The sequence below is a fragment of the Chenopodium quinoa genome, unplaced genomic scaffold (genome assembly GCF_001683475.1).
Source record: "Chenopodium quinoa cultivar QQ74 unplaced genomic scaffold, ASM168347v1, whole genome shotgun sequence".
Taxonomy (NCBI): Eukaryota; Viridiplantae; Streptophyta; class Magnoliopsida; order Caryophyllales; family Amaranthaceae; genus Chenopodium; species Chenopodium quinoa.
This window is the reverse complement of record NW_018745080.1, coordinates 1,565,384-1,578,192: the sequence shown is the minus strand read 5'-3', so window position 1 is coordinate 1,578,192 and position 12,809 is coordinate 1,565,384. Positions and strand designations below refer to the sequence as shown.

Sequence of the window (12,809 nt, the reverse complement as noted above, 5' to 3'; positions counted from 1 at the left end):
TCCTAATAAGACTACCTATGCATGTGTATCACGTACTCACACCCCTATGCGTGTAATTAGTGTGATACGATTATATCCAAATACACAATAGACACATTGCGTTATGGTGTTAGTTGTATTACCATTGCTTGCACTTATGTGCTCTTTATTTCGAGATCATCGTTGAAATTAGGTAATGCTTAAACTAAAGCTAAATTGAACAATGACAACTGATTTTTTTTTTTAAAAAAAATTTACATGTAAAAAGAAATACTTCGTATATGTTTTTTTTGCATACTACGTATTATTCAACTGTGGGTCAGCTTCAAATTAGTTTCACAAATCACAATAACTTTAGGATGACCTATTAAGTGACTAATGTTTCTAGTCAATCATTATAATTAACATGGATTTATCATTCCATGTTTACATTTTGTGGCTCCAAACTAGGGAGCCTAAAGAACCCTCCCTACCACAAATCGGTTTAACCAACATTGAAATAATGAAAGCCTATAAACTACGAGTACGATTTTGTATAGTCTTATGATTAAGCTTGTTCTAGATTAGATCATTAGGCTTCAATATTTTTAAAATCACAATTTTTTGTATGCGGCCTGCTGTATCGTGTGACAAGGGTTACTCGAGTTGCTGGGGTTACTCGAGTTTCTCGGTCAGGGGTTACTCGAGTTACTCGGTCAGGGATTACTCGAGTTGTCGGGGTTACTCAAGTTACTCGGTCAGGGGTTACTTGAGTTACTCCTGACCGAGTAACCCCTGACCGAGTAACCCCTCGAGTAATTCATGACCGAACCCTCGAGTAACCCCTCAAGTAACCCCTGATTGAACCCTCAAGTAACCCCGAACCCCTAACGAACTCCTTAAGTAACCCCAGATCGAATTACTCGAGTAACCCCTGACAGAACTCCTTAAATAACCCTTGACCGAGTAACCCCCTAATCGAGTAACTCGACTAATCCTTGGCCGAACAACTCGAGTATCCCCCGACTGAGTAACCTCTCAAGTAACCCTTGACAGAGTGAACCCCTCAAGTAACCCCTATCCGAACCCCTCAAGTAACTCCTGACCGAGTAACTCGAGTAACCCCTGACTGAATAACTCGGATAACCCTAACAAAAATAACTCGGGTAACCCCTGCCATACTGTGTGACCTGCTGCACCAAAAAAATTGCTGTTTTAAAATAGAACTATATCAACTTAAACTTGCGCACGAAATGTAGCACATCCCCTTACACTTCTTTTGACCTCTTTTTTATTAGCTATTGTTAACATATGCGTTTAATTTCTAAAAAAAGTACAAGTAATAGAAAAAGAAATGTTATTTATGCCAATTAATTAAGAAGAAAATCTTTCAATTAATATGAAATGGAGTACAAATACGTTGTCAAAGTGTTTTTTCTTTTTTTTTTTTTTTTTTTTTTTTTTTTTTTTTTTTTTTTTTGTTTGTCGTGATTATTGTTGTGATTTGATTACAAGTTCAATTCAAACAAAGGCCACAAAGTCAACATTTGTTCATATATAATTAACATAATTTGTAAGATTCAGACACAAATTAGGAGATCCTCATCTTAAAGGAATCGCTTAACCTGTAGATGGAAGAATACAGAAACAAGAAACGACAAATGTCAAAACTAGCATTAACAACTCAATGTGCAACTTTATATGTAACGCGATATTTTAACAGAAGATGGTGAATGATGTTGTATGTCTAGGCTAGATGTACAATCCAAAGGAATAAATTGCATTGGTCAAGTTAAGCCCCTTTAATCCATATTAGTCAATTTCCAACTCTATTCTAATCCCCTTCTACAAAGCTGCCGCCTCTACAACAAGAGAGAATAATTCCCCAACTAAAAAAGTCTAAGCTGGGGGTGCTAATCGAGTGAGTCGATTACGAGTTGAGGGGTGCTCGACTCGACTCGAAAACTTTTTACCGGTGTTCAACTCGTGCTCGTTAAAGTTTCGAGTAAAAAAAAAATCTGCTCAAGTCGTGCTCGTTAAAGTTTCGAGTCGAGTCAAGTAGCTCACGATCTGCTCATTAAGGTCTGGTCCTTTTAAAATTATAGGCCTTTTATTTTTATTTTGTTATTCACTTTATATAGTTTTCTTTATTATTTGTTTATTATTAAAGATTTACTGTTTTTTTCTTGATAATATAAGTTAACTCTTATTGTTAAATTTAAACATGGTAACTTTGTTTGTAAATTATATATTAATAAATTTATTATTGAGTCGCTCATGAGCTTATCAAGTCGAGTTAGAGCTTGCTCAACTCGTGCTCGTTAATATCTCGAGTCGAGCCAATTCGAGCCGAGTTTTGACCGAGCTTTTATTGAGTCAAATTCGAGTTGTCGCGAGTTGCTCAACTCGATTAGCACCCCTAGTCCAAGCTTTGATGAAAATTAATGTGTTAACATAGCACAAGCATAATTTTGTCCTTGCCAACCCTAATTTGTAGGTAGTTTAGTGTAGTAAATACGGTAAATTAATAAAAGAAGAGACAAAAGTAACTGATCAAATCTTAAGCTTCCAAAAAGCTACACCGTAATTAGGTAAAACAATCTTGTGCCTACACCATGAAAAGCCTAAATGTCCATTAACCAGTCAACTTTTAAACAATCCAACAGTGCCGAAATCTTCATGCCAAAGCGGATAGGAGTCCACTACATGAATCAAGAGTTTATCTCTAAAGGCGTATTATCATATCAAATCGACAATTGACCCAACAGAAAACTAACACAACACACATTAGATTAGAGTTGAATACAAACCACAAATCAATCATCTTCAAATTTATTCCACAGTTATCCAACTAATTATTGAGTAGAAAGAAAACAACCAACCCTCTGCCAAAAAAATTAAAGTAAGAAATGGCCCCTCTCACTGAAAAGGCTGAAGACAAGGGTAAGGTTGTAGGTTGTTCGCCAAAATTCTTGGTCAAAAGAGAGGCTTGAAAAATAAAGAAAAACTTTCATTCATTCACATGCTTATACGAAGTACCTTCTTTGGTGGAGCCCTAAAGTTTGGTCAAGTTCGATCAATCGACCTCGTCTTTTTCTGGGTTCAGTGTTTCAAGCCTATCTATAACGGTATAACTATAAGCAAACATCCACAACATTAACCTGCATAAAATGATCACCCCACATTCATGTGCCTCTACAGAGTATCATGGAATTTTGAAAAGTAAGCGCGCTGTCACTCTTTCGCTCCCTTTGAAACGAGGCAAGAGAGCGTGCATGGGTGTGCGATAAGTTACTGATACACGAAGTATAATCATAAACAATGTTCTAATGTTCATGAATGTCACCGGAGTTAACTTGGTAATTTCCCTAATAGACCGCTAAGAAATGGGCAAAGAAGATTAATATCATAAACACTTCACGTTATATAGGGGGTATAGTATTGGTATCTGACTGAAGAGGGAGTAAAGAAGAAAAACAACGGAGATTAAATGATTTTGCCTATCTCGTAAAAGTTATCAAGACTATACAAACTCCGCCCCTACCCCAATAAAAGGGTCTTATAAAATCTATAAGATTATTAACTTACACAAGTTTTCACCACAAGAGTGATAAACAAAAGCAAAAAATAACATAGCCTTCTACAGTAGTTCAAAAGATCAGAAAGAAATTACTAGCAGCAAATCTGCACCCTGATTATAACGAAATTAATGCATAGCATAATTACAATTATTGAATATTAATCATGGTAATCAACTAACAAAAGCCGCATATTAATCATAACATTTAAAACAAAATAGTTAACAAGCTACCAATTAAAGTGGTTCATTAGCATAGCCGCAATAATTATTTCTTTCTCTAGAGAACAAAGCTTTTTTATATTAGTGCTAGCAAGCATGCAGAAAGTAGAGATGTGTATTAATTACAGGACTAATAATGATAATAATGCATAAAAGAGGGAGGAAACTTTTGAAAACAAGAATCTAAGAAATGCTTACAGTTAGAAGTTACCACAGGAGAAAGTTGCAAAAGAAAATGACAACACCAGCAGAAAAGATGAGAAATCGTATTCTTTGATATAACAAGTCAAATTGAGAAGACATAATATAAAGCTTTCAGCGAGCTCAACCACAAAAGCATTCAAATAGCTATCAAAACTTTATAAGGAAAAAATGCAGTTAAAGATTTACTTAAAACCATTCATCAACTGTACTGGACGATACGCCCAGTACAGTAGCGATTAACAGAAATAAAAGCTAATCTTTTTAGAGAATTATCCAATAAGCTTGAAATATTAGTGGTTAATACTAACTAATGAATCATTTTACTTTCTATAGTTCATTTCATGTTTAGTTTGCTATAATTAGCCTGGACTTTTACATCTGACAAGATAGTTAGCTAATGCCTAATATGTAGTAATTTCGTACAATAACAGTTAGAAGTGAATGTAAGGCAAAGATCAAAAGGTGATATTATTGATAAGACAATATATTTATTGCATTTCAACAGTTATTAAGACCAATAAGCTCTACATGATTATGCTTGTTTATAATTAACTCAAAGCAATAAATTAAAGCAAATCAGAAAATACAAGATGTCCTGATATCACAATGCATCTAACTAGAACAAGAAGCTCAACTGAAACTGCCAAAGTGATTGAATTTCCTTAACGTATAGAAGATGACATATTGGACATACTATGTATTCTCACAATGCTGACGTAGCAAGAACTAGTCATGGAGCCAAGCGATCAATTTTCCACCCACACTTTCCATCAACCTCCACTGGAGAATATAGCAACCTAAGCAAAAGAAAGATTCTGGTCAGACTTTAAGCAAGGCGTAAACCAAAAATGTATTTTTCATACAAAAAAAGTATCAGATTCAAGAGAAAAGAGTGGAAATAATATCAATATCCACAACAGTATGAAACTGAATTTTCACTATTTTGAAAAGTAAAACTTTATTCAAAGAATGTAACAAAGATGAAGACTTCTGCAGCTGCAGAACAAGAACATAGAAGAGCAAATGACGAGGTTTTAGTATTGAAACAAGCCAGGAATATTCCTAATGTCTGGATAGATTATTTGAGGGAAATTTCCAACGAAATGAGTAGTATGAAGCTTTTTATTACACTTGGTAGTGAGTGACTAGTGAGTAACCCACTGGCCTCAACACTCTAAACAGGGGTACAGGACATGCAGAAGGAAACATGGACAAAGAGCATAGACACCAATAATGCTCCCATATGGTTGAAATACAAGAGGACAAAATTCAACCTCAAGGTTGCGAGAAGAGGCCTAGCAAGATGAGCTCCATAATATTTTTATTTTTTTGAACAAAACTTGCATAAATATGTTTTTGTCTACGCAGAGCAAGTCTATTTCACGCTTATAGCTCAATTATAGTACTTAATAATTTCATATATTCTTCAGCACAACCCTCTGTTGACATAATTCCTTTTCCTAGCCTAGGCGTCTTGCTATACAGATTATTATCAATTGCAAAATTCTGCGTAAGAAAATACTCGTCAAAACTAAAAGTTTACATAGATTTACTTTGCAGGTAGTTCTATTGACAATAGAAAAAGCAAAATGAGATATAACGACATTAAAATGGCAAGAACTTTTGTATAGGTTAAAGCGTGTCTCTCGTATTTAGAAGGTTCATAAGTTTCTAGAAGAAAATTACCACCTGAAAGAATTCAACTTTCAAAACTTTTATTACTAACCCAATAATTCTATAGAAGCTCTCGACCTGGGGCAAGATAAGTCCCAGAAGAGGGTCAGATGTATATAGCCTTACCCCTAGTTTATAGGTATGTGTATATGACATTGCTAAGGAATTGAATTTGACTTCCAAATCCCTATCATTTTCTCAGAGAAACATCATGTTAGGCCTAACCAAAACCACAAGCTATCCAAACAATCGAATTTGACTTCAAAATTTCTCTGTGCCAACGTATCAGAAAATTGTCTACTGTCTAGTGTCTATCCCTCTTTATTGTCAACTTCGATCAACTCAAGCATCAATCCAGGCTAAACTAAATGTAATACTATAAGTGTTAACTTCACAATTGACAGAAGCACAACACCCTCACAGGCCCCCAGTCTCATTTCATCAGTTGGCTAAATGAAATCCTTCTCATCAGCCACTGTCAAGTTCCATGTACCAAATCAACAAAGTTTTCATTCAGTTAACAATTAGCTAATCCAAGTCTTCTCTAATAGCTTTGTGGGATATGATTTTAGGAAGGAAGGGGAGGGGCGGGAAGAAGAAATTATAAGAGGCAGGTTTTAAAATAGAGGAATTTGTGGAAGGGAGATGAAGGGATCCATATTCCATTGTTGGGTTAAGGAAATGAAAGGATCTCTTTTCTTCCCTTATATAATAAACAGCGTTTTTGCAAATTTGAAAGGATAAAAAAAGCCCCATAGTAAAAAGCACTAACAGCCTCACTGCTCAATCTTATCAGGTATATTATACAAGTATATCACACTCGTTCCTCTGTATACGCGGCTTCATAAATCAATATCAGATGACTTGTACCTAACTCCTTAATAATCCAATTGCGTGCCAGCCTTCTTCAAAACAATATCACCCCATGTAACAGAAAATTAAATTCTTGTTGGTCTTGTAGCAGTCAAGTTCTATCAAAGGAAGGCGTATGTGTGTGAATGGCATGTAAAATAGTAGTCTCTTGCAAATTTATATCAATTCAGTCGTTAAGCCATAAGGGCCCATAAACAATTACCTCACTAAGTTCTTAAAATAATACAAGCTCATTCCCTCCCTTTCCCTAGCTCAGCAATGGTTATCCAAACAAAGAACAATGGATCATTTCCTTCTCCCTTTCCTCCATCTTCTATGTCCTTATATAACCAAATATATTAAGACAATATAGAAAGTTCTTGCCTTCTTAAGGACTACAGGAACCAGGCAGTCGTTAAGAGAAAGCAAGCATAAGCCCTATGTGTGCAAGCATGTCTAAACGGGCTCATTGAAGAAAAGAGAAACATGGCCAGGAAGTGAGCGAAATTGAGGCAAATAATTAATAAAACAAAACGAGTTAATAGCAATTCCAAGCCCATAAAACTAGCTGCCCCAGAGAAAAAGATACATTTTAATTTTGCATCAGTTAGCACTAAGTGACCTCAAAAAAAATACAGCAGAACTGACAATGTCCTACCTGTCATGCAAGCGAGAAGTTTGCCCCTGCCAAAACTCAAAAACTTCTGGTTTTAGCCGGTATCCTCCCCAGTATTTTGGTTTAGGAATCAAACCCCTGTATAGAGAGGGAAGCAAATAGGAGAAGTGGTGTGAGTAAACACAAAAGGAAGTCTCGGAAAGAGTATTTGATAACAAAAAACAAAATAAAAAAAAAAAAAAAAAAGTTGTTTGAGAAATATAATACTAGACTAGCTCCTCATATATACTAGCCACATTTTAAGATACAGACCCGGAATTAGAAGGAAGCAATTCAAACTAAGTTAGGACAAGGATTAATGCATTTGAAAATTCATAATTGATTTCTTGTTCATAGCAATCAAATTCCAGAATACATAACCTGACAGTAAGGGACAATAACTAATCAGGACAAAAAAAAATTTAAAAAAAAAAAAAAAATTGAAGAAGAACTTTCAACTACTAACCCATCTGAATATATTGCCTCCAGTTCATTGTACTTCTCTTGGAGATATTGTCGCCCTGGAACAATGCTACTCTGAACAGCAGGTAACAAATTAATAAATTACATTAATATTGGGTCATGCCTTATCAGACGAGAATGATGTATAGACAAACAGAACCTGCTTGCTAACAATTGCTCCTATTTGACTCCCTCGAGGGCGGCTATGAAAATATTGTTCAGATTCGGCATCAGAAACCTTTTCCACGGGTCCTTCTACTCTTACCTAGAACACAAAGTGAAGTTAGGTTTGGAGTATACAGAGAGTTCACTAAGAAGGCATATCACATTTACATAACACTCAATATATCAGGCGAAATTACATCTGTTAAATCTGCCTCATAACGAAATATCAAACCATAACACTGATCATAAACTCCACTATTTAGAACACCTCATCAACACACTATCTAGTCCCCTCCCCCCATCCCTCACCCTGATATGAAAACAGAGATCTGCTACAGTGGCTATACAGAAAAGGAGTTCAAACATGCAGAATCCAAGAAAACTAAATAGAACGCGACTTCACATCCACTTGACTATGTAAAGTACAGACAAACAATTAAGCTTCGTCATTCAAGATGCAAGTTTTGGGATATGTCAAAGTATCAAACTATTACTTAAATTATGATCATTGGTCTGTAGAATTAGAAGTGATATCCACCCTCCCTTCCTTCCAGTTAAACAGCAGAAGCAAAATCCAGAGCAACAAGATAACAAAACCAAGGACCTGCGCCAGATTCTTAATATAAAACACCTTTATTTCACCCCATTTTTTTTTTTATATAAATATAAGGTATATCCTTTATAAGTTTTTCTAGATAGAACAGTTTTAATAGAAATTGCCAGCTCAGTTCCACTGTCATCAAATGCAGGCCCTGGCCAGCGGCCACTCATAATGAAAACACTATAACACGCACCGTACGGTTAAGGCCATCCCAGTAAAACAGAAGTGCGGCATGTGGATTCTCAGATAATTCCCTTGCTTTTCGACTTTCATAGTTCGTGAACCTGTAGTAGAAGATCACAGAAGTAGGTGTGAATAGGCATAACCCACATCAGGATCCATTTATTCGAGGGTGGGTGGTGAGGAGGGTGACTAACCAGAGAAAGCCATTTTTATCAACTCCTTTCAGAAGAACCATCCGTGATGAGCTGCAACAGGAGAAACAATTAATGGCATGCGTTCTGAAGATACTAGGTTTTTCAAACAGAGCACATAAAATCACTTGAGCAGCATAACTCACGGCTTTCCATCCTTTGCAGCAGTTGATAAGGCCATGGCATTTGGCTCCTTCAACCCAGCAGCAATTGCATCATTGAACCATTTGTTGAACTACAAGATGGAGTTATTACTTAAACAAAATTAGAATATAGGTTACAGAGATGCACGAAAGACAAAAAAATGCTGACAAAGAAAAGGGAGAGGACAAAATTTAATGCTGAGGCATCAGAACATAAAGGCCAGCTTTGGAAAACCCAATAATATGGAAAAGGATGTACACTAAGGTTTTGAAAAATAATGATAGAGCTAGGATAGAAAGCAAACTGTTAAAGCAACGCATTACACAATCATGATGGATAATGACACTTAAGATATCCTAATTACTTAAAAACATATTGCAGCAAGAGAACAAGGAACCACTAGTGATATCTTGTTTCAGAAGAATTAGAAAGTTATGCCACTTTATAACAAGAAAAGAGCATAACCAATAAATAAAAGACTGACTAACAAGATATTGAATACACAACTTGCTAAAAGCACTAATCTTTTGTCATAATTGAACTTTACCTGATCAAAAGGGTCAGCTTCGACCTCCTCCTCCAGTAGGGCTGGAGATATATAATTCTCTCTTAAAGACGAAATGTCCACTTGAAGAGGCTTTCCAATACGTACACACATTGAAGTGCCTGGATATGGCGGAAGATGAAGCTTATATTTTTCTAGAATAGCCGGTGGTACAAATCTTCCACCCACAAAGTGGTGTGGACCACCAAATTTCTTGGCACATAGCTTTGGTGCAGTTAATGAGACCTACAGGAGACAAATGACATCATTCTTAAAACTTAGGCACTATAACGTAAATGAAAGATCGATTTTTTTTCACAAGACCAAAGAGGGTTTCCACCAGAGCGGACCAGCAAGTCAGGTTTGATGCCTTCACCAGTGACATCCCCTTCTTCAACATGCCACCCAGATGGGATATCCACTGACACAATGACAGTTGACTTCAGACCAGTGTGATGCTGATTCTGGCAGGATACCAGCCTCTGGATGAGAGCATCAAAAGGTGGTCTTGGGGTGCCTTAAAAACCGAGCGACATTCAACATCAATAAAATAGTTAAACTTCATTGATCTTCGCACTATAGCAACTGCTACAACAAAACATTAATTACCAAAGGAGTTCGCTCATTTGATGAGGAACATTAAAGCCCTATATATGACTGAAATTGTTAAATCAACACAGAACTTTGATGTCCTGTTAACACTCAAGTCATATCTAAACATTTTACAAACTAAGGCTCAGCTTCTAACTTTCTTCATCCATAATTAGTGATTTACCAATTTAGATATAAATTTGATAGAATACTTTGGGATTGAAGATTCAAAAATAGCATATAATGAGTACACAAACCACTGAAACAAGACTACAAGAGTGTCTTGCAAGAGTCACAATCGATGTACAAAAACTGTATTCAGCCTTCCAGGATTCCAATCAAATTACAAATCAGCAGTTAGTATCGGGAAATAATTAATTACCATGAAAAGAGAACCCAAACATAGCATCGATGATAATGTCAAAGTTATCAGACAAGTCCAAAGGCAGATCTTCAGCCGACAAGAAAGGGACAGACAGTGATTCAAGCTACAAAAAATAATGTCACGTAAGCATCTCTCATAGAAGGAATTTTAGCTGTATAAAGGCACCCAACAATCACCATCACCCATCTTCTACCTGAGTCACCAAGCCACTGTATAGAGGCTTAGGAGTGCGTTTTGGGTAGCAGATGACAGGCTTATATCCAAAGTGATATAGATGTCGAGCGGCCACAAGTCCATCACCACCATTATTACCAGGGCCACAGATAGCAAGGACACGATTATACTCAGAGGCCTTGAAAACCTGTCATAATGACAAGTAATGTTGTGTCATCAGCTCTTATTTGTTACCAGACCATAATTTCTCCTCAGCATCCAGCATCATAATAAAATGAAGAAAGGAATTGACATGATAAAATCACAACTAAAAAGCATGACATAGTGGGTGAACTCCCTGCTGGCTAAGAAAAAATTGTCTACACTTTAGAATTTTTTACTCAAACTCTAATCTAAAACCTTATTATGAGTCAATCTCAAAAACAAGCACGTACAGTCGTGCACTATCTATAGCATATATTACACATATGCATAGCTGCAAGATCAACAAATTTATCCCACCTATGACTCGGTTAGGCATGTCAGTAAATCTAGCTTCTAGGTGGTAAATGATTTCATCTAATGACCAAACATCTCATATTCCGCCATATCACCAGAGCAACTACCGACAATTCAATATATTCTAGTTTAAGTTGATGAATCAAATAAAATAGAGTATGGGTACAAGATGAGACACCCTACAGGACGTGCCATCTGTAACCCTTCAATTGAGTTGCAGGGGGTCCTCACTAGCCCCGTCATGACTCATTCGACCTGGAAGCATATTTTAGAATCATAGTTATATAAACGTCCATTATGTTTGCTCTAATGAGTACTATAAAGTGAGAACCATAGCCATTTGTGAGGGTTCAAAGCTCTACCTACTTCATATTATCCTTTACATTGCAGTGATTAGTGAATACACAAGAACACAACTTGTTTGCCGACATATAAACATCAGATGAACCATGTAAACCTGATAGGTTCTCTACTTTATTGTTGGGTTTCAATCAAATGTAGCAGGTTCCTTAACATTACCATACACTTAAATTCCAATTATACCTAGATTATCTAAATGGCATACAAGCAGACTTATGCTCGTGTCTCATCGAAAACCAAACAAAGGCGTCGTATGATCCAAATATTCATCAAGACAATGAAACATCAAAATCATGTTCTGTAATCGTACCTCAGCAATAGCACAAGCAACACTCAAACCAGCCAATTCCTGTAACAATTAACACAAATAAACAATTAGAATTCATCAGCATTCATCATCAAAATTCCAAATTGAAAATCAATTACAAAAACGCAATCAAATGTACCATAAGCTGATCAACACTGAACCCCAAGGGACCCATTAAATCTTCATCAATCCCCGCTGCTTCTTGCTGCGATAAATACGAAATTGATTCCAATTCTTTACTGGAGCTCATACTTAAACAGCGAAATTGAGTTCTCAAACCCCAATTTCTCGAACTATAATTTCTCAAACCCTAATTTGAAAAATTACAGAAAAATGCAGATATTTGATGAGTTTGAATCAAATTTGACATACTAGAAAAAAAAAAAAAAAAAAAAAAAAAAAGAGGTAGAATGAATTAGCTTACCAAGTGAAGAGAAGGGGTAGAGAGGGAAGTGAAGAGAGAGAAAAATGGAGGTTTAAGGAGAAAATGGTGGAAAGGGAAGATGGCGGGTTTAAAAATCAGGTATGATTGGTTTGGAAGAAGACATGACATTGCTTTTGTTTTGCTAAGCAACGCCCTTCTCATTTCCGTTGGGAACTGATTATTTTTGTGTAGAAAAATCTAGTGATAGTCCATTGCTTGTATAGTTGGATTCAAAGTTGTGCCTTAATTACAAGGCTGATCTAGTAGAATTATGGGCTTGTTTCATTGTTTGGTTTGATTCACAGAGTTTAGGTATAGTAGTTAGTAGTTGATTTTACCAAACATGCTAACTTAGCAATGTTAGCAGTCAGACCAACTCATCTATAGTTCAACCAGTGTAATACAATGCAACATATAATATACTACTAAAACCATGGGGGAAGGCCAAGGCCCACCCTAACCCACCTGGTTCCGCCACTTCTTATGTCACAATTTTTTAGGAGCATAAATGTTTGCACACTATTTGTAAGAGTTTAAAAAATAAACTATTAACATTTATGAAGGCAAAAAAGTAAATAAATATTTTAGAGAATATAATTGTCCAAATACTACTTTTTTAAAGCTTTAGTTATTATGTG

The 12,809-nt window shown here is 36.0% G+C and overlaps 1 protein-coding gene across 1 annotated transcript; it reads right to left on the bottom strand.

The window, feature by feature from the left end:
* Positions 1–4,399: 4,399 nt before the first annotated feature.
* Positions 4,400–12,395, bottom strand: LOC110709708 (pyridoxine/pyridoxamine 5'-phosphate oxidase 1, chloroplastic-like). Its single transcript, XM_021887934.1, has 14 exons — positions 12,172–12,395; positions 11,887–12,057; positions 11,751–11,789; positions 10,602–10,769; positions 10,406–10,511; positions 9,783–9,949; positions 9,436–9,678; positions 8,891–8,979; positions 8,748–8,798; positions 8,564–8,654; positions 7,765–7,869; positions 7,609–7,679; positions 7,146–7,241; positions 4,400–4,758 (listed from the first exon to the last, which is right to left on the bottom strand). The coding sequence occupies exons 1-14, from the start codon at positions 12,331–12,333 to the stop codon at positions 4,692–4,694; spliced, it is 1,626 nt and encodes a 541-aa protein (XP_021743626.1). The 5' UTR covers positions 12,334–12,395; the 3' UTR covers positions 4,400–4,691.
* Positions 12,396–12,809: the final 414 nt, after the last annotated feature.

Coding starts and splice junctions, on each gene's coding strand:
- LOC110709708 (XM_021887934.1), bottom strand. CDS start 12,333: ATGAGAAGGGCGTTGCTTAGCAAAACAAAAGCAATGTCATGTCTTCTT. Junction 12,058..12,171: donor CTACCCCTTCTCTTCACTTG/GTAAGCTAATTC, acceptor TTTTCAAATTAG/GGTTTGAGAAATTATAGTTC. Junction 8,980..9,435: donor AAGCTGACCCTTTTGATCAG/GTAAAGTTCAAT, acceptor TCCATCTTGTAG/TTCAACAAATGGTTCAATGA.